The sequence below is a fragment of the Tinamus guttatus genome, unplaced genomic scaffold, assembly GCF_059628265.1.
Source record: "Tinamus guttatus ecotype Peru unplaced genomic scaffold, ASM5962826v1 Tinamus_guttatus_pri_ptg000682l, whole genome shotgun sequence".
In the NCBI taxonomy this organism is placed as follows: domain Eukaryota; kingdom Metazoa; phylum Chordata; class Aves; order Tinamiformes; family Tinamidae; genus Tinamus; species Tinamus guttatus.
The window spans coordinates 14,078-36,583 of NW_028289216.1; the positions used below are offsets into that span (position 1 = coordinate 14,078).

Below are 22,506 nucleotides of genomic sequence, written 5' to 3' on the forward strand. Positions count from 1 at the left end.
ACGGACTCTGAATTGCATGTAGTATTTAGAGGTTTACAGCAATTTTGAGCCTGGTCTTGAACTGCCAAAAGCTACCAAAGTTGAAAGCACATTAACATAATCCTGCACAGGCTTAAATCAGTGAGAGAAATATGGTAATGCCAGTCTTGGAATTGACCCCCAGTTTTTGAAAGCAGTAGCTGTCATCCTGACTCTGCATGGGGTTGAGTGCTCCCCACAGCCTAAGCTGTTCACTGAGCTTCTAACACTGGTCTGGGTTCTGCACAAGGCTGTAAAAATGCTAAAACAAACAAAAAAAGAGCCTGGCACAGAGGGAGAAAAAAATTGTTTGCTTAGTGCAACATATGAAATTCATGGACTTCGGTGGGGGTGAAACCAAAGATCTTTATTTAGAGTTAACCACAACTTATACAGCTTCTGACCCTGGAGCAGCCCCCACCCTGTCTGGCAGCACGCAAAGCCCAGCAACCCAACCAACCGATCAATTAGATGATCACATCTCATACACATCGCGAAGGGACCCATCTTGGTCTCTTGTCTGTTAAAACACAAGCATGAACTCTTCCTCAAGTTACTAAGTCTTTTGGACCTCTCAACTTCCACATACCTAGACCTTTTATGGTAACTTGTCTGTAAATTTTCTGACTTGGCCAAAGTGTTGAGTAACTTGTCTCTCACCTCCTATGTTACAATTTAAAAAATTAAGTACATATAAAGCTTTATCCAATCTTTCTTGGGGGCCATCTCCCTGAGCTCTCCCTTTCTGTTTAATTAACATATTTTTTAGGGTCTGGTGCACACGCTCAGTAACTGCCTGCCCAGTAGGAGAATGAGGTATACCGAAGACATGTTAAAGGCCCCATTGTGTAAGAGTCCTGGGTTTGCATAGCAACATACGCAGGCCCATTGTCTTATCATTTTTGGAACACCCATGACTGCAAAACATCTCAACCAGTGCTTACACACATCCCAAATAAAGTATGGATTGGCTCAGTGATTTAACAAAGTCCATAAATTTCTTCCACTTCTGCTGCTTCTGCTTCCTCTGCTTATTTTTCTGCTTGTACTTCATCTCCTTCTTTTGCTTCTCTCCTGAACATTTCCCAGCCATCTGACCCTCGATCCCCTTTTGTAACCCCATTATGTGGGTCTGGGAGGGTACAAATCGGGTGCCTTCTCTGGGTCCACATGGCCTGAGTCGAACAGATCTTAGCGCAGAGGATTGGCAGCCACCCCTCCCCCCCATATGCTGGTGCAGACGGTCCTGCTGCACATGGCTGATTGCTTTTGTCCCCCTGAACATCCCAGGCCATTTTTAAGATGATCCACCACCAGGTGGTCACATGTTTTACCGCGCGTGTATCGCCATCTGCCACCGCCTCCTTAAAGCACTTTCTGCGATCTTCCCACATCTATCGCTAGAGCCTGCCTTCCTTCAGGAAAGTAGGTACCTTCTCCCGAATCCACTCAAGTAACATGACTAAATCCTTCCCGGAAACCTGTGGTGCGCAGTTCTGTTCGTGTACCACGCGCTGCAGCTCGTCTACACTGCCTTTCTGCTCTTGAGACGTTCCACCTCCCATGGGTCCAGGCCGCTTGTGTAATTAGGAGATGGGTGCACACTGGAGCTCTTCCTGCTCCGTTCCCAGTTAGGCTGGGCTGTGCTACCAGGTTCAGGCTTGCCAGCCGCCTCAATGTTAGTGCTCCACGTTGGGCAACACTTGCACAATATGATGCACACAGACTTCAGTGGGGGTGAAACCAAAAACCTCTACTTATACTTAAACGCCACTTACAGAGCTTCTGACCTCAGAGCAGTCCCCACCCTGCCCGGCAGCACGCGACACCCCACCATCAAGCAACCAATCAACCAGATGATCACAGGCTGATCACGCGCGAGGCCATCCAGTGACCTTCTTGGTCATGCGCTGCCCATGTGGCTGCAGCTTCCCGCCTCTCCAGCACAGCCGTCCGTCTGTGAACCAGACATTCTTTGCTACTGACCTTAGGCTGATATGCATAGCCTCGTGTCTCTGTGCAGGGCACAGAGGGGCACCTCTTGTCCACTCATCTTTCCTCCTTCTCCAGCTCAGCCTCAGCTCTGAGCTCCTGGATCTCTTTACCCTAACTGGAGCTCTCCAGGGAGCAAGAGGCAGCCCACAGTGACCCTTGCCCCAGGGACCAGACTCTGTAACAGTCCTGCTGTCCACAGGCTTCACAGTGGTAGGAAGGGCTCTCCACCTGCCTGTGGGCCACAGGCACTACTGCTCCTGTGGTGCAGCACATGAGGACTTGCGCAAGGTCTGTCCACACAAGTCGTACCTGCCCACAGAGCAGGGTGCCCCGCCAGACACCTATGGAGATCTAGTAGTGAGAAAGAGCAGAAATAGAAGGATGTGGTAGAAGTCGATGCATAAATGGAACCATTGCTAATGTAACTTGAGGTCCAAAGTTCTCCTTTTGCCACTGACAAGTCTCCTCAAATGCATGTTAAAGCCAAAAGACTTTGGCTTTGGCTAGGGGCTTATGATGACCACAGCCGTGGAAGAGCAGACTGTGACCAGTGATGGGCTGTGAACCAACAGCTCCAGGAGGTGCTCCTGGAAAGGGCAGCTGAGTACGTGGAGCAGCGTCAGAGAGACTCTGGGCACAGGCTGTTTGATGCAGAAAAAAACCTTTATTGGGCTTATGGGGAAGGGATTGCGTGGAGGCCGGGTTAGGGTTAGGAGACACACACACGGCTGCAGTGCTGGCTCTGGAGGCCTGTGCGGGGTGCGAGCGTCAGCGCACGCTGCTCCAGCAGCGCCGCACGTCATCGTCAGGAGGCCCGTGCACGCCAGCTGGCCAGAAGACGGCCAGGTTGTCCTGCCGCACGCCGAAGAGAATGTGGATGAGCAGGCTGCTGCCCGAGGCGCTGTGCAGGCAGAGCTGGCAGGCATGTGCGCAGGGCAGCACGGCAAGGCGGCAGTGCTGTGAGGCGGGCAGCAGCAGCCAGGCTCTCTGCGCCACGTCCTGGAACCATTCTGTTATCTTGCGCGCGTCGAGGAAGGAGTGGGTGCAGAGGGTGCGCAGGAGGCCTGGGCCGCGGAAGGAGCCCGGCAGCGACGCGGTCTGGTGCAAGAGGCAGGGCACATCGCCCAGCAGGCGCTGCCGCGTGCACACGCACCGCTCGTGCACACGCACACGGCCCTGCCACGGCGAGCGTCCCTGCCCATGGGTCGTCTCCAGGCGGAAGGCATGGCCGGGTGGTGGGCGCAGCGGCACCAGGAAGCTGTAGTGGCTGCTGGGGCGGTCTGGGTTGCTGCCAGTCACACAGATGCCTGGGCCCAGGCGCGGGAAGAAGGAGCCCAACGAGAGCGCATGGCAGGCGGAGAGCAGCTCGTCCAGCAGTTCCTCCAGGGCCTCGGGCATGACCCAGACCGGTTGCTGGAGCTGCCGCTGCTGCAGACACCCCGCTGCCTGTCTCTGGCCCGCACACTCCTCATCCTTGCCCTCATCCTCCTTCTGCTCTTCTTCCTCTTCTTCCTGCTCTTCCTTGTCCTCCTCCTCCTGGTCTTGCTGCTGCCCTGCCCAGCTGCACGACGGACTCGACGGCTTCCCCAGCTCACGGCGCTGCTTCCTGGCCAGCCAGCTGTGGCCCACAAGCAGCACGAGGGCTCCCAGCGCCTCCCCGAGCTTCCCCCAACGGCTGCCAGCCAAGAGCCACTGCTGGGCAGCGTCACTGCCCTCCTGCCGCTGCCGCTGCTGCTGCATGATGGACTGCGGCTGCTCCAGCTCTTCCTGCAGCCGGGCCATGGAATGTGTGAGGTGCTGCAGGCGCCGCTGCAGCCGCTCCTGCGTGCCCGCATCCACGTGGTCGCTGACCCTGAGCGGCTGCTGCACCACGGCCAGCGCCATCAGCATGAGCACCAGGCACACAGCCATGGCGCTCTCGCTGGCCGGACCGAAGTGCCACGGTAACGGCTGCGCGTCCCGTACCCTCGCATTCCGCCCGCCTGTGACACCCGCTGCCCCTTTGTGACTGTGCCGCATGCTCTGTGCTGCCGCGGGCACTGCCCTGCCACCAGCCCTGGCCCAGCCCAGCAACGGCATGAGAGGGCCTGGAGCCTTCATGTCATGAAACTAAACTCAATATGAGTTTAGATCTTGCTCCGTTTATTAGCCAAAGTGCGCGTATATTTATACCTACAAGCATCTGAGGGATTTCTTGGCTAGCTTTGGTTGGTTGCTAGGGGGGTTGGTAGGTCCCGGCCGCATAGGCTCTTCTCAGCTCTGCAAAGTTGTTTACCCGAAACGGCCAGCTACTCTTTCCCAGCTAGCTCCTCATTCCCAGCCGGCCAAGGACAACTTGCTAACACTCCCCTGCACATTATCAGCAAGGCGCAGGTGGTGCAGATCCTCAGCACAGCATTTCCCTACAATTCCCCCTTTTTTCTTTTGCACTAGTCAAGCCTTGCTGGTAAGCGAGACTATCATACGTCTAATACATGCAAAAGTACAGCTAAAGATACAAAGCATAAACAGTAAAACAACCAGTAACATCAGCCTCAATTTTACTAGTACATGCACCCATCCCCAAGTCCATGTTGGTCTGCAAAGTCTTCCCAGCCAGAGAGTCCGACGTCCTGCTGAGCAGCGTCCATTGTTTATTGATCTGCTGATGGGCAGTTCAAAGACTCTCGATCATTTCAACGTCGGGGTTGTGCTTACCGCCTGGAGCCGTAAGGTGTCCTTGGTCTCCAAGCCATTCCTCTATAAGTCCTCCTTTTTTCTTTTGCAATAACCAGGCTTTATGAGTATGGGAGGGTAGCATTCGCCTTAAGCATGCAAAGGCACAGCTGAATAAGCCTAGGACAAGAAGCATAACAATCCAAAGCATCAGTCCTGTCTTAAGCAAGGATTTTAGCCACCCACCAATACCCAATAAATCAGTTAACCCATCCAGCCCAAAGAAGACCACATCTTTCTGTATCTTCTGGGTGTGTTCCATCAGCTGTTGGATTTGCTAGTGGATTGCTCTGGAATGGTCCTGCAGGTCCATGCAGCACATTCCTTCAAAGTCTTCACATCCGTGCCCATGGGCTAGCAGCAGGAAGTCGATGGCCGCTCTATTTTGTAGCACCGCGTGTTGCACCTGTGATAAATCTAGCGCAAGATTAGAGAGGACCTGACTGGTGACATTTGCTTGTTTAACCACCCAGCAGGACAGGGTGTCTAAGACTTTGTGGGCTCGTGCTGCTGCCGCCCCCAGTACGAAGAGGGATGCGAAAACTACCTCCCACTTAGACCAGAGGCGGACTTCGTCATTACAGTCCTCCGTCTGGGTTATGCTACGCGCCATTCGCCGAGTTCTTCTTTTGACACTGGTGCTGTTAGGGTGGACCCAGGGCAAAGCCATACTTACTTGGCCTACCGTACATGGACCCCCCTATAAGCTTTGATGGAATTCAGACGACTTTTGCTGGACCCTCCCATAACCTGGTTCGAGGATGCCGATAGTGCACGCTCATAGGTGACTCCTGCATTTTTTCACTACGGACCTGCTGTGCATGCACCTACATGGAGGGTTCCGTGTCATCTCCAAACACACAAAGATGGTTTGATACAAACAGTATGTAGGACAACGGCTCTTTTGGGTCTGTCATTTCCTTAAATTTCATCAGGTAATCTTTTAAGGTGCGATTAGCCCGTTCTACCATGGCCTGGCCGGTGGGCGAATTTGAGATTCCCCTGACATGCTTAATGCCCCATTTTTTGCAAAGCTGACGGACACTGTCACTGGCATATGCCGGACCATTGTCCGTCTTAATCATTTCTGGGACTCCTAACACTGCAAAGCAAGTGGTGAGATGTTTTTTCACATGGAGGGCTCTTTCCCCAGGCGGAGCAGTTGCCCATATTACATGCAAGTATCAATAGACACATGCACATACTTAAGTCGAGCAGACTCCGGAATATGTGTTACATCCATTTGCCATATCTCTAATGCCTTCAGGCCCCTGGGGTTCACAGCAATGCCCAGACCTGGCCCATTTCTGGTCCATGCTGCAAGGCTGCTCCCCCTAAAGTGAAAAGGAGCACCCGGAAGAAGTGGCGGGTGATCGTCGTGGGTGACTCCATGCTACAGGGCATGGAGGGACCGATATGTAGACCGGACCCCTCATCCAGAGAGGTCTGCTGCTTGCCTGGGGCCAAAATAAAGGATGTTACAGAAAGGCTCCCAAGAATTGTTCAAGAGTCTGACTATTATCCTCTAGTATTGTTTCATGTGGGCGCTAATGATGCCATGGGGAAAATGAGGGATGTCAAGCAAGACTTCAGAGCCCTAGGGATGGCCATCAAAGGTACAGGTGCCCAGGTAGTGTTCTCCTCTATTCTGTCAACGAGGGGAATGGATTCAAGGAGGAGAAGGCGAATATGGCAGAATATGGCAGCTTAACAACTGGCTGCGCCGCTGGGCTTGGCAACAGGGTTTTGGCTTCTATGACCATGGGACTCTGTTTGATGTCCACCAGCTAGTGGGGAATGATGGGACCCATCTTAGCAAGAGGGGCACACGTCTCTTTGCCAAAAGGCTGGCCAACCTGGTTAGGAGGGCTTTAAACTAGGCAAGAAGGGGGAAGGGGAGTGGCACACTGACACGGCAAGCAGTACCGCACAGCCCAGGTCAGATGGCGTCCAGCGGGAGTACGCTAGTGGGGAAGTGAGGATAGGAAATGATCACGGAGGGTCCTCTTCCACCCCTCCTGGGAAACCTGTGGCCTCTGTTGCTTCCCTGAAATGCCTGTACACCAATGCGCGAAGCATGGGGAATAAGCAGGATGAACTGGAGATCTGTGTGCGGTCCCAGCGTCATGATCTCATTGGAATCACAGAGACGTGGTGGGATAGCTCGCACGACTGGACCGCTGCCATGGAAGGCTATGTGCTCTTTAGGAAGGACAGGCTGGGAAGGCGAGGTGGTGGAGTTGCTCTTTATGTGAGAGAGCAACTGGAATGCATGGAACTCAACCTGGGAGTGGAGGATGAGCGAATTGAGAGCTTGTGGGTAAGGATTAGAGGGCAGGCTAATGTGGGAGACACTGTGGTGGGTGTCTGCTACCGGCCACCTGACCAGGACGAGGAGGTTGATGAGGCCTTCTATAGGCAGCTGGATATTGCCTCACGGTCACAGGCCCTGGTTCTCATGGGGGACTTCAACTACCCCGACATCAACTGGGAGGACAACACAGCCAGGCACAAGCAGTCCTGGAGGTTCCTGCAGAGCGTCGACGATAACTTTTTGACGTAGGTTGTGGAGGAGCCGACGAGGAGAGGTGGGCTATTGGACCCATGGGCTAGTGCTCTAGAAGGCAGGGGGGCCCAAGAGAGCTGGTTAGTTTTCAAGCGGCGCTTCCTCCACGCCCAGCAACAGTGCATCCCTGTGTGTAGGAAGTCAGGCAGAGGGGGCAGGAGACCTGTGTGGATGAGCCGTGAGCTTGTGGCAATGCTCAAGCAGAAGGCAGAGGTATACAGAAAGTGGAAAAAAGGACATGTCCCCTGGGAGAAATACAGGAACATAGTCAGGGAATGCAGAGATGAGACAAGGAAAGCTAAGGCACGGCTGGAAGGCAATCTGGCAAGGGACGTTAAAAATAACAAAAAAAAAATTCTTCAAATACATCAACAGCAAAAGGAAAATCAGGGAAAACGTGGGTCCGCTGGCGGACGGGATGGGCACTCTGGTTACGAATAACACAGAAAAAGCAGAGTTGCTCAATGCCTTCCTTGCTTCGGTGTTTACCAAGGGCAGCCCTTTAGAGCCCCAGGCCCTAGGGACAAGAGAAGAAGCCTGGAGAGAGGAAGACTTGCCCTGGGTAGAGGAAGATTGGGTCAGAGAGCACCTAAGGAACCTCGATACCCACAAATCCATGGGCCCTGATGGGATGCACCCCAGAGTGCTGCGGGAGCTGGCAGATGCCATAGCTAAGCCGCTCTCCATCATCTTTGAAAGATCCTGGAGAACGGGGGAGGTGCCGGAACACTGGAAGAAGGCCAATGTCACGCCAGTCTTCAAAACAGGCAAGAAGGAGGACCCAGGCAACTACAGGCCAGTCAGCCTCACCTCCGTCCCCGGAAAAGTGATGGAACGGCTCATACTGGCCGTTGTCTCCAGGCACATGGAGGACAAGAAGGTGCTCAAGAGTAGTCAGCATGGATTCACCAAGGGGAAATCTTGCCTGACTAACTTGATAGCCTTCTATGATAGAATGACCAGCTGGATAGATGAGGGGAGAGCGGTGGATGTCGTCTATCTCGACTTCACCAAGGCTTCTGACACCGTCCCCCTCAACATCCTCCTGAGCAAGCTCCGGAAGTGTGGGATAGATGAGTGGACAGTGAGGTGGATTAGGAACTGGCTGGATGGCAGGACCCAGAGAGTGGTGATCAGCAGTGCAGAGTCTAGTTGGAGGCCTGTAGCTAGCGGGGTTCCCCAGGGGTCAGTCCTTGGTCCAGTCCTGTTCAATTTATTCATCAATGACCTGGATGAAGGCACAGAGTGCTCCCTCAGCAAGTTTGCTGATGACACGAAACTGGGAGGAGTAGCCGATACCCCAGGGGGCTGTGCTGCCATCCAGAGGGACCTGGACAGACTGGACAACTGGGCGGTGGAAAACCTCATGCAATTCAACAAGGCCAAGTGCAAGGTCCTGCACCTGGGGATGAATAACCCCAGACACCAGTACAGGCTGGGGACCGACCTTCTGGAGAGCAGCTCTGCGGAGAAAGACCTGGGTGTCATGGTGGATGATAAGTTGACCATGAGGCAGCAGTGTGCCCTCGTGGCCAAGAAGGCCAATGGAATCCTGGGCTGCATTAAGAAGAGCGTCTCCAGCAGGTCGAGGGAGGTGATCCTGCCCCTCTACTCAGCCCTGGTGAGGCTGCGTCTGGAGTATTGTGCCCAGTTCTGGGCTCCACAGTACAAGAGGGATGTGGAGCTGCTGGAGAGAGTCCAGCGCAGGGCCACAAGGATGATCAGGGGCCTGGAACATCTGCCCTACGAGGAGAGGCTGAGGGAGCTGGGCCTGTTCAGCCTGGAGAAGAGAAGGCTGAGAGGGGATCTAATCAGTGTATATAAATACCTCAAGGGAGGGAGTGCAGAAGACGGTGATGGTCTCTTTTCACTGGTGGCCACTGATAGGACTAGAGGAAATGGCCGGAAACTGAAACACCAAAAATGCCATAGGAACTTAAGGAAAAAATTCTTAACAGTGAGGGTGACAGAGCACTGGAACAGGCTGCCCAGAGAGGTTGTGGAGTCTCCTCCTCTGGAGATCTTCAAAACCCGCTTGGATGCAGTCCTGTGCCACGTGCTCTAGGTGACCCTGCGTGTGCAGGGGGGTTGGACTAGATGATCTCTAGAGGTCCCTTCCAACCCTAAGCATTCTATGATTCTATGATTCTATGATACTTCACTGTTCTTAACATGAATGCAGCTTATGTTGCACAAACCAGAGCTACTTCAGAAAGGCTCAATTTCTCCCTGGAAGAATGAACAGCTGGGGATACAGAAATGCAAGATTTGCTTTCTGTAGAACTTAATCTGGCTTTATTTATTTCATTAACCCACTTATTTCATTAACCCATTTCAGAAATCTGCACTGCTATGGAGAGTCCCTGCTCCTTATATCCCAAGAAAACACTTCCACTCCCTCTCTTTTACCGTGTGTAGTAGTTCTGTTGCTCTCTGACCTGACCAGAAAATGAGTTTTTATCACTGTGAAATTAGGTTTTTCCAAGACAGTGTTTCCACAGTGGTAAAAACTCATGTTGGCTGTAAACTATAAAAACTACACATGGTTCCAGAGCAGCAGGAAACCTAAGGCTCCTTCCATTCATGTGTTTCTTTGGACTTTCTCCACTTACACTGCATGCCAGGTGCACTCCAACCCTCCAGACCTTCTTTTGCTAGAAAACAGTAAAATACCTAGTGTCTGCAAGCAGCTCTGAGGAACTGAGGCCCGGAGACAGTTTTTTCTCATTGAAGCTGATTGAGCCAAGGTCTCCTCAGAAGTGGTAACAAGGGGAGGGAGATGTGAGAACCCCATTCCCAGCTGAAAATAAAATAAAAAATAAAAAGCCGGGGCGTGGCGGGGGGGAGGGAGGGGGCGGGCGGGGGGGATGCAGGTAATGGACCCAGAAACAGGAACTTGGGATGGAAACATCCCCGGTGCTGACAAGTCCTCCAGGTTGGATTCCAACTTGGAGTATGAAGAGGACGCAGATGACTAGCAGCTGGCAAAGCAGCTTTCTGAACCAAACGCAGCCAACGTGCAAATCGGCCAGAACTACTTCTCGTTTTAAAGCACCCGAGCAGCAGAACATGCACGGCCGTTTCAAGCAGCAATCCCATGAAAGCTTTCCGTGAGAGTGTTAAAGCTGCGGCAGTAGGGCAGAGGCAGTTTATTTTATTAAAAATAAGCCCTTTGGGGATAGCACGGACCAGAGCGGCTGCCCGAGCACTCCTCCCCCGCACCGCCCTCTCCCCCCGCCATTTTCCCCTCGGGCTGCTGCGCGCTCGGGTGCTTCCTGGCGGCGAGCGCGCATGCGCGGCAGGGAGGCCGGGGCCGCTCGCGGGGGCGGGGGCGGGGGAGGAGCACGCGCATGCGCATGCGCGCGGCGCCGCACAGGGGGCGGCCGTTGTGGCGGTTCCGCGGGTGAGTAAGGCGGGGGCCGCGTCCTGTCCCGGTGCTGCCCTTTTACGAGGTGGCGGGTTGGAGGGGGGCGGCTCAGTTTTCAGCCGGGAACGAAGGGAGGGCGCAGGGATGTGTCTGTTTCGGCTTCCCCTGAAACGGTGACGTTGCATTTTGAGCCTGTGTGCGTGGTTTTCTTCTGCCGGCGCAGCCTGTCATAGGCTATATAGGAAGGTCGCCTAGCGCTGTTAGATGAGGCCTAAGAAAAAAAAAAGGGAGCAGGTGCTTTTCTGCCCTAGGGGGAAACAGTTGGACAGTTTTAGTTGGGACCTGAAAACACATAGATATATGTATCAAAAACAAAACAAAAAAAGGCCTCATGAAAAAAACAGATATATCAAGTAGGATCAGTATCACTTCTTCATTTTGCCCTTTCTTCCATTCTCTTCTATAGCGTGCAGCAATCAAGGTGCAGACATTTTAAAAAGGAACAACGAGGTTTAATGTCTCCAAGTTTAGCCAGGATAAATGCATTTCGGTGTTTTATTTGTCTATCCTGGGTTGAGATTTTTAGAATAACTCCTGATCTAATATATCTGGGTTCTTGGTGTAATATATTTGGGTCCTGAAGCTATTGCTGTGAGCAGCATGCTGTTTTTTGTCGAGGTGGAACTTCCTGTTATCTCTTGCAACCTCATCAAAATTGAGAAGATGTAGGGTCTTTGGAAATGGCCAGGGCATGCATGTATATTACTTTAAAGTAAAGGAAATGCTTCTCATGTGTCTTTTCTTCTACACTACTTGAATGTGTTGCAGGTTCATCGTAATAAGCTTTTTAGAGCTGCTAAAGAATATCCGAGCGATTGACTAAAATTTGAATCATGCCACTTTGTTATGTAGAGAGTATGCATGTAAACTTGCTTCTTGCATGAAGGCTAGAACGGAATCCTAAAAGTGGAAGCCAGAGCTGTGGATGTGGTGAAATCTTATTTGAAAGCAAAAAAAAAAAAAAGAGAGAGAGAGAAAATAATGTATGTGGTTCTTATTTATTTTTCTGCTAAAACTTTGTTTTTTAGGCAATGTAAGCATTTTAAGGATATGGTTGAGAAGAAATAGGTATGTCAGCTCTTTGCCCACCACCCTCACCTGCAGTTGCCAAAACAGAGATCTGTTTGAATGGAGAGTCTCCTTTGTTAGCTGCCACTTTTGCTTACTGGGACAATATTCTTGGTCCCAGAGTGCGACACATTTGGGCCCCAAAGACCAAACAAGTTCTCCTCAGCGATGGTGAAAGAACTTTTCTTGCAAATCACACACTAAATGGAGAGATACTTCGGAATGCAGAAAGCGGTGCAATAGATGTGAACTTTTTCGTTTTGGCAGAGAAAAGAGTAATCATTGTGTCATTAATCTTCGATGGAAACTGGAATGGAGACAGAAGCACCTATGGACTGTCCATTATACTTCCACAAAGTGACCTTGGCTTCTACCTGCCTCTTCACAGGGTGTGTGTGGATAGCTTAACACATATTATAAGGAAAGGAAGAATATGGATGCACAAGGTAGGTTTGCTTTTCATTGCTAAAAACAGTTGTCTTAGTTGTTTTGGGCACTAGCAAAATATGAGGCTGTGTCATACCCAGACAAAAACTGGAAGGAAAGTGATCTCTCTAGAAGTAAGAAATCCATATGTCAGCAAATTCAAAGCTGGATTTTCAGTCATGTGAATTGTTGTTACATAGGGCATTGTATGAGCATATGCCAGTTTCTAGTTAAAACAGGTGTCCTACGCATTGTCTTTCATCTCCCTGAATCTAATAAAAATTAGTACTACAAAATGTGCTAAATAAAGTATTCGTATTCAGTAGAATTGGAAAATTACTATGTTTCAGATAATTGTTTTCACACTTTGTGTCCAAAAAAGGAAACTCTTGGAATGATTTCACGTTACTGCTATTGTATACAGTAGTCACTGCATTATTTCCCCAAAAAGATATTGGCAAGCAGTTTTTGCAAGAGAACTCACCAGAGTATTAAGCTGTGGGAGAATCAGTAAGATAAATCTGCTTTAGTCCAAATATTATTACTACTTCTGAATCCTGAAGAAGAAAACTCTATTAAATTATTTTTAAAGAATTGCACCTTAGTGCATTGTGGATTTTTCGTGATTAAATGGAAATCATGTCTTTCATTAAAAATACGTGATGGTCTGATAATAAAGTCAGTTGCTCTCTATACGTTAGTACTTTTGACATAAAGAAATGCTCATGCTCTTACTTAATTTCCCAGTCATTTAGGTCTCTCTTTACAGACTTTCTGTGTGGAATAGGGAAGTTCAGATAAAGCTTTGTGCATCGTTGTTAACTACAGCTTCCCTCTTTTTCAATCTACTGTAGAAATGGCCTTTCAGTTATTTAAGCTTTTATTGTGAATAATAATTCAATATTGTTCAATTACATTTTGAATGTTGTTTGCTACTGAGCTGCTGGTGAGTGTGTTTGGAAAGCCTAGTCCAATCTCTTCTACAGTGGTGTTTTATATGCTGTGAGGTTTTGTGTCTCCTGGACTTGACTTCTGGTTCTTTAAAACAGAAGGCATGTTTTGAAGTCTTGTCAGTGTCTGAAGATGTGAAAATAATCCTGTCTTTCCTCCCCTGTCCAAACCAATGTCTTTCCTTATCCTAGAGATATCATTTTCTCCTGTTTCTGTGGGAGTCATCCCTGTGTATGTTAATCATTTGAAAATAAAAGTATATAAAACGGAATTCTGAACTTTAATCTTTTGATCATTTGTCATTTTCTTGGTCTGTAACAAAAGAACTACTAATCTGTTGTTACTGTCATCGTTCTCTCCCTTTCCTGCTACTCCTGCTATGTGTAAGAGGTTTGGTGGGAAGTGGAACAGGGAGCACTGATCACTTTGAAGTGACTTCATTCCTAGCAGTGTCAACTCTGTAAAAGAAAAAGACTTGAACATCAAAGTTTGAATCTAAGAAGCATGTTTCTGAAGGGAAGAAATTTGGCCTTTGACTGTTGTGTGCATGCGTGTATAGAGAAATACCAAAGCTTTTATATTTAACTGCTTTCTTGCTCAGGAGAGGCAAGAACATTTCCAGAAGATTGCCTTGGAAGGCACGGAGAGAATGGAGGATCAGGTAAGACAGGCGGTTGATGAATATGGCACAACATGACAAAATTAATCGACTGGATCTCTTGACTGTAGCACTTGGTGCCACTTCTCATTTCTGGGATTCAGGAAGATACTTTGGACTGGCTGATGACCTGCCATACACATGAGGCCAACTACTGAAGATAGGATGGTGGGAGCTGTGAAAAAACAAATACATTGCGTCACTTTATGTGTAAAAGGAAAGTCTATGAAGAATGTTGTATTTCAGAAGAGGGAAGTGTTTTATGTGTAGTTCAGTTTCCCTAAAGGTAGTAGCTTCCACAGATATATGCTTTCTCCTGTTAAGAGTAGTTTTTCAATAGGTCATTACCTTTTCAGGTTACAGAGATGTATGGAATCTGTTGTGTTAGAATGTGCTTGTAGATCTAATGTGTGAGACTGTGAGGTTTCTGAAAGAGTAAGTAGGAAAATGTGGCTTTTGTGTGTGTGTGAAGCAAGAGAAATAAGGCACCATGTTAATAACTAGTAAGCCTGATACTGTTGCCCTGTCACTGTGAAAACATTATAGTTTGAATACAGTACTTGCATGTAATATGGTGTGAATAAATTGTATCATTATAAATGTTTTCTGAGTAGGTTGATCAAACTGATCTGGTGAATCAGCCTAGCACCCCTGGAACACATTTTACATGTCTGGTTAAAAAGTGAATTGCGTGTTTCCAATTTACAATTGCTGTTGAAGTTTTGTGTATTAACTCATACACCGCACTTGCAAATAATAGAAACTTAAGATGTTTTGCCTGAGTTTCTCCCTGGCAACTTCCTGTACTGCATGCTTTAACTTCAAACATGTTATTTATTCCACAGGGCCACAGTATCATTCCGATGCTGACAGGAGAAGTTATTCCTGTAATGGAACTCCTTTCGTCTATGAAATCACACAGTGTTTCAGAAGAAATAGATGTAAGTCCTTATATTTATTGCATTCTGAGTAATAAAGTGATGTTCTCATTTGAAGCTCTCAACAACAACAAAAAATAACGTTCCACTTAGTGAAGTTTTGCTCAGCACTTAGTAAAATTAGCTACCAGTGATACCATTTTTAAAAGAACGGGAGAGAGGCTGTTCACACAAAACAAAACAAGTGAAGATGTAATTGGGTTTAATGTTGATAACCGTTTCAGTGTGGTTTATCATTCTCATGAAAGAAATAGAAGTGATTTGACTTGAACTAATTTAAGGTAATCTGGAGAAGGCATTAGAAAAACCTCTTGGGTGCAATCTGACTGTCAAGTTGGAGAAACAAGTTTAATCATCAGTGACTTGTTCAGTATTCTTTGGCCAAAGACTGAGGCCTTTTTACGCTTTTGGTTTTCTGGCAATGTTAAAACTTTAGCTTAAGCAGATCCTAAAGAGAGAGTTCCTGAAGAGCAAGCACCTGTGTTCAAAACAAAAAGTAGTTATTTAAAATTGGCGCATATCCTTGTGTAACCTTTGTTTATGTTTATTGCGTTTCAGATAAGTGATACTGTGCTAAATGACAATGACATTGGGGATAGTTGTCATGAAGGCTTTCTCCTCAAGTATGAAATTCAGTTTTGATAGCAAAATGACATAGACTTGTGTGTGTGTATATTTATAAATATGTATGCATGTGAGTGTGTGATTAGATTTATTTGTAAGAATGGAAAAAGACATGTATTTGACTTTTATTGTATTTTTAATGTAAAACCAGAAATAATTGCACTTCAGAGAAACAGTATTCTGTGGGAATAGTATTTCATCGATTTTTAGATCATGTTATTTTAGAATATCACCCTTACAATTTCATTAATTTCTGTACTGCTTAACTTCAAATAATCTATAATCTGTTTATACAGTGTGACATATTCTTTCAGTACTGCACAAATTCATGTGTTAAATTTACAAATTATTGACACATAGTATTTACTTTTATAGAAAAATTGGGTTCTCTTTGTGTTTTTAATCCTTTAAGGCTATCACTCTTTATAAAATAATATGACGAATGTTGTTAGATGGATTGTTGTAAACAACTAGAGTCACTGATTCTATGATGATAAGTTACTCTTCTATCAGTTAATGGCTGCCTTGATGCTACTTCTCTTTCACAGATAAAATTTTCAAGAAGCAGAATAACTTGGCCATTTGCCTAACGGGTCCTAACATCAAGGACCCTGCTTGAAACATATCTATTACTCTGACATGCTGCTGACAACATCCAAATAAAGAGCAGTGAGATGTGCAGTGTTGCACAGTAGTCCTCCTAAGTCAGAGTCACTGCATATGTTATAGCTGTGTATCTCTACAGTGATCAGGAGCATACTTCTGCGTTATGTGATTTTCTGTGTACCCCCTTTTCCTGCTTTTATAACTTTTTAAAAAATTACTGCTAATAGTATCAAGGTCGTACAGTTTTATGCAGCAGTTGTACAATTAGTGGCAAGGTTATTGAGCAGAAGTGACATGAATGATCTGATGAACTCTGTGTCTTGAAGGATAAAGATTCAGTTAAGCTTCCTGTGCTGCTCTACTTGATGCTGTTTTTCAGAGGGTAGTAGACCTTATCAAGTCCTCTGGGTGTGCTCTCAATCTAATATAGTGTTGGAATGGATTTCCGTATTTTGCTGACTAAAAATTGGATCGCACAAAGTAAGAAATTCATCTGCACACCTTGAATCTATTTTAAAAATATTTGGTAAGGTAAAGAGTAGTAGGCCCACTATAAAGTCCACCTGTAGGACTTTCACCTGTAGGAGAGTCTCAGCATAGCTGTTATAATCCTAACCATTTTAGAAGTGTTTATTAGAACTGCTTAAACAGTATCCAAACAGTTGCTCAATTCTAATACTTATTCACAGCTGTCGGAAAAAAGCTTTCTAATTACAAAGATAACCAGACTTTTGATACCGTGTGGTAGGTAAGAAAAGTGATGACAAAGGTGACGACAAAACATCAACAGAAGTCTGTTAAGAACAGGCTAAGGGTTGTGAGGATTAGTGCAGATAAACTTGTAGCAGCTGCCAAACTGAGGAGTGACTAAATCAGAGCAGTGCTGCTGGCAAATCACAAGACAACACTCTCTAATTCCCAGTGTGTCACTCTATATCAAGGATCTCACACCTGTGAAGTGTTCTTGTCCATGTAGTTAACAAGAGTAGGGCAGTCCATCTACCAAGTGTCCCAAAACTGGTATCTGACACAAAGTTTTCGAAAATGAGAACCATCAAATAAATCATCTTTCAAAATTCTTTCAAATCCTTTATTATTAATGTCTTCTGCTATTTTAGGTGAATTATTTTGTAGTGGTGGTGAAGTGGTGTAGATGGTATACTACAGTTACGATACAGAGACAGTTTGGGTTAGCACCCAAGTGATATTTGGAGATTTTGTCTGCCGGTTTTTCTATCAATTGGACTAAAACTGTAAGTGTTGCTAAAATCTGAAAGTTATACTGGGGACTTAATTCTGTGGAATCATGGTGATGATTATATTTTAAAAGTATTTATAAAGGTATTAACCTGTTCTGTTTTTATTTGCAGTGCAATTAGTTCACATTTGCAGACCTGTGGTTGTTCTGTAGTTGTAGGAAGCAGTGCAGAAAAAGTGAATAAGGTAATGCACTTCTGAACAAACCAACTTGAATGGCCATTGTTAAGAGTGTGAATGTGTCATTTGCCTATAGATGTACCTGAGGTTGAAGAGAGAGAGAATATCATTATGGAATTGTCTTCAGTTAATTACTCTAACAGTTATCAATTCTGCTTGAAAAGTGGCTTATAAGTTGTTTTCTGGCAACTTTAAGCAAGGCAATATATTTAATTTTATTCATATTGTTCATAAGGGAATAGTGGATGAATTGGAGATTTTAAGATCAGGTTTGTTAGCTATAAATATGAATTCAACCATTCTGGTGTGACTTGCATAGCTCAGGTCAACAGGTGTTGTCCATGTACTTTAAGAAATGGATATCTGCATAATTTTACTGTGCTGGGGAATACATACTTCTGCATCATGAACTGCTTGTGTTTCATGAAACAGATACACAACTGTAGTTATAAACACACTCCTCAGAATGTGCAGCTTATTAGGATCTTCATCTGTACCATCAGTTTCAAGATATTTGCATACCTGTGTCTGCAATCTATTTGAAATTAATTTGTAAATAACTGCAGACTTAGATCCTTAAATTAAGTTGACTCAACTTTTCAGAAGAGCCAAAGAGATGCAAAACACAAATGTAGACCCCTAAAACTGCAAGAAAAACACCATATTTCAACATACTTGCTGTAGCATGTGTAAAACTGACCTAATGTTAGCAACTTTCCAGGGCTAGAAACAACAGGCAGCATTAGCTGCACTTCTTGGTAGAGAATAGTAAAATGTACATATACCACTATGATCCAGAACTCACCGTTGGAGGCTGTCATTTTGGAACAATAAAATTACTACCTTTTTTGATAGCCACCCTTTTCTCCATTTTATTAATACTTTTTAACTTTCTTCTAAATCTGTTGATTTCATATTGGTTCAGGTTAAGTATTTGTTATCTTTTCTGTTTTTTCTTGTAATGTTTTTTGTACAAATATGGGAAGTTTTGATGCTTTTTTTAAATTTACTAAGTGTTTAAAAGAAAAATTAAAGGAAGATTTTTTTTTATTCAGTGTTTTCCAGCTCAAATTTTATACACAGCTTTCTGATTACATATAAAGCTAGTTTCAAATAAATTGAAAATAATTTCTGGAAGATATATATCTGTGTTTGTAGTCCACTGAAATATTTCTAAAATCTTATCTATTTATGGCATATGGCAGTATATCAGCCTTTCACCCAGGAGGGTTTCCCTCCACCCAGGAGGACTTAATTAGACTATTATTCCATCTTTTCTAATAAATTCACCAAAGTTAATCTTGAATCAAAATATGCACAGACAAATCATGGATTTTATTTTTTAAAAAGTAAATGGAATTCACTAACTAAATTGCCTCTCTGCTTTCACTCTTTAATCTTCTAATGTTAAAGCCTGTTTGATTCAGAATATCCCTGCAGGTGGGAATGGAAAGAAGGGCTTTATAAAAACATACGATCCTAGAGCCTTCAGGTATTAGATACTATTACGTTTAATGAGGACACTGGTACTACTCAGAGTATTTTCTCTGCGGAGTAGTAACAATATTTTCATGTTCTTAGACCGTGACATGGCTCCTGGAGTATACATGTGGAGAAGCAGTATGGTCAAATAAATTAATTTCCTGACAGAAAATATTTTTCTATATTGGAGTTTTCTCTCCGATCATGTTTTTTTAATTATGGTGTACTGATCGTTCAGTTCTAGTTTATTTTGTAAGCATAAGACTTTCCATTTACAGAAATTCTCACTTTCGTGTTTTTTTGATAAATATGTGAATGTATCTGTGTGTATTGCTTCAACATAAAATAAAAAGAATACTCGGCCTATTGAATATGTTATAGATTTGGTAAGTAACTGTATATTAGCTACTCTGCAATATATTCCTTTTTTAAAAGTTTAGAAAAAAAAAGGTCTTCTTGAGTAAACCTGTTTTAAAATAAGTACTTTGTGATATTTTTAAAAAATGTGAAAGAAAGAAGCTGTTTTGTGTGTATTGAGAGTGATGATAAACTACTCCCAATCAAATGCATACTAACACTTGACGTTCTGTTCATGAGATACAGATAACTGGAGAAAAGAAAATGATCAATTCTTAGATGAAATTTGCTAAATATAATTAGTAAGTATTGTTCCAGGGATATTAGATATTAAAGGCTTAAATAGTTAGGACAGTTTTAAAAAATGTATATTGATAAGCTAGATGTTTGAGAGAAAAAAAAAAAGTTTGGAACAATGTGAGTTTCAATATATATCCAGGGCAATATTGGTATTTGATATAAATCAATAGATAGATATACATTGATATAGATATAAATTCTATACAAGTCCTTGCTGTTACTGTGTTCTTGTGCTCATTTTGTCATGGTACATCTATTCTAAAGAAAATGCTTTCTCTAGCTTGCTTTATAACTAAAATACCTGTTGCAAAGCATCAAATAGATTCTGTCAGAAAGTAGCATGGCATTGGTGGTGTTACAGATACTGAGCAAGGATAGGGCCTTCCCAAACACAGATAGATAAGAAATTACAGTTTGAGACTGTAGTTAAGATTAGTACCATGGAATATGTGCTAATATTTGAAGATTACTTTTAGTTGTTGCAGGATAGGTGTATGTAAAAGGTTAATGAAAAACATTTTTTACTTTTGATAGAGATCTTAAGGAAATAACATTGAGGAAACATAATAAGCATGGATGTTTATTGTTTAAAAAAATAACTTTGTCTATTGGAGAGAATAGCTAGTGTTTCAGTATGCAGCAATTAACAAGCCTAAATGAGCCAGAAAAGTAATCATAGTAACTCATTTTTAAGTAATAGGAAGACACAGCAAAAGTGATTTGCCCTATGTAGTTGGCTAAGAGAGTTTTGGCAAAAGGTGTAGAGTTTTACTCATTTAGTAGGAAATTGGGATAATATGGCTTATGTCTTTATAATTCAAGTGTGTTACTACTCTCCCATTTTATTTCTGGGTCTTCTAAAAAAATTAGCATTTGAAATATGTAGTATGTTCTAGTCAAAAATTGTTTTTCAGGATCAACTTAGTCTTTAATTTTTCTTGTCTTTACAAAACTGTTTTTAAAATGCAGATTGTGAGAACATTGTGTCTGTTTCTTACGCCATCAGAACGGAAATGTTCCAGACTCTGTAGAAATGAATCATCTTTCAAGTATGAGTCAGGACTTTTTGTTCAAGGATTAATCAAAGTAAGTCCATTAGGCAAATTTTATTATGCAATAGCTTAAGATCACTACCCAGCTTGTGTATATGTGTATGCGTATCTAATATGTGACATTTCTACATTCTTGCCTAGAGAAATTCATTGTCTTTCATTCATTGTTTCCTAGTGCTAAAGGTATCCCTTTCACTATCTGTATGTTAAAATTACAAACTGTCTTTTCTACGAGTTACATATTTCTTTTTCCTGAAAAAGAAATATATATCTGGGGTGCAATAATAATTTTCTTTTTCCTGCTTGAGGTAGCTTAGATTCTAACATGCACTGGTTTTGTATTATAGCAAAACCCAATCCTATAGTTTCCAAGCATTTTAAAAGGACTGTAACAATGAGTGCAGATATATAGAAAAGTAGTGCTCCTTGCTTTGGTAAGTCTGTCACATTAGCCTAAATATGTCAGATAAGTATAATACTGAATTCTTAATGGAATCAAGAAGCGGGTCATGTAATAATGAAATGAAATAAACAAATTAACTCAAGACCTGTTTTCTCATCATGACCTAAAGGGAATCATCCATTACTCTAGGACGTTTTACTGGGCTTACTGTCACCAGTTTTGTCAAGTGAAATATGTCTAAACAAATGTCATTTAAACTGTAGGAATGATGTTTTAATGTTGTTTGATTTCACTATAGCTTTGTTTTTTCAAAAGAGTGACTATTTTTTTTCACGATAACAGGATGCAACAGGAAGCTTTGTGTTGCCCTTCCGTCAAGTAATGTATGCTCCATATCCCACTACACATATAGATGTAGATGTCAATACAGTGAAGCAGATGCCACCTTGTCATGAACACATCTATAACCAACGACGATACATGAGATCTGAGTTGTCAGCATTTTGGAGAGCTAATTCAGATGAAGAGATGTCTCAGGATCCTATTATCCACACAGATGAGAGTTTCACACCTGATTTGTATGTGCTGTCACGGCTCTCAAAGTTATTTGTTATGGGTTGAGAGAATATCAGTATAAAGCTTTTCAATAAAGTACAGGATTGGGGCTTGCTGTTGCACGAAAATACTTCAACTGTGGTACTTGGTCTTCATCTTTTGGATTTTCCTGGTTCTGTCAGTAGGCTTGCTGCATTAAATGTTACTGAAATTCATTTTCAGTGACACTTCAAACAGTGTTTTGTTCATTTTGTTGCCTCATTTTAAAAGGAATATATTAGGACAAAGTGTATTTGACAAGGCCTGATGGCTTTTCTGTTTTTGGTTCATTTTGCATGGCAAAAAAATAAAGCATAGAGGTTTTTTAATGTATGCTGTATTGAAACGGGTGACACATCTGTGTTTGATGACGGTGTATTTCTCTTTTTTTTGGATGAAGGCAGGAATATGTGTCATGTTTTAGAGTAACCTTATAACTAGTTGTTAATTGTAAAAGAACTGCTCTTGTAGTTTGAAAAGCTGCTATTGCTTGTTTGATGAACTTATTCACAGCAGTCCTTGGAGGACAGTTTCCTCTTTTCAAGGTAGTCTTTACTATCTCTTCCGTGAAATGAGATATAAAATCAATAATTCAGATTCATGATGTTTTTTTAAATGGAATACTGTCAGTTCCTAACACATTCAGAATTCTTTACTTTTCACAGAAAGGAGAGATTTATTGTTAAATATTGAGAGCTCCTGCAGGAAGGCAGTTGTGTCTCAGTTATGTGCTGTTTTTATGAATGAAAATGTTCAACCTCAGTAAGTAGCTGCATCTTGTCCAGCCTTTTTTACTTCTTTTTTTATTATTTTTGGACAACAGACTTCACCAATTTTTCAGGAGCACTTGTCAGAGTTATGCTGACATAAGTTGCTTGTGCTTAGATTC

The 22,506-nt window shown here is 44.0% G+C and overlaps 1 protein-coding gene across 1 annotated transcript; it reads left to right on the forward strand.

The window, feature by feature from the left end:
• The first annotated feature begins 3,754 nt into the window (after positions 1 to 3,754).
• On the forward strand, positions 3,755 to 21,644 carry LOC148591883 (guanine nucleotide exchange factor C9orf72-like). The gene is made up of 7 exons (XM_088536610.1): positions 3,755 to 3,956; positions 12,057 to 12,235; positions 14,670 to 14,765; positions 15,321 to 15,385; positions 17,363 to 17,435; positions 20,538 to 20,654; positions 21,366 to 21,644. The coding sequence occupies exons 1-7, from the start codon at positions 3,755 to 3,757 to the stop codon at positions 21,642 to 21,644; spliced, it is 1,011 nt and encodes a 336-aa protein (XP_088392736.1).
• The last annotated feature ends 862 nt before the right edge of the window (positions 21,645 to 22,506 follow it).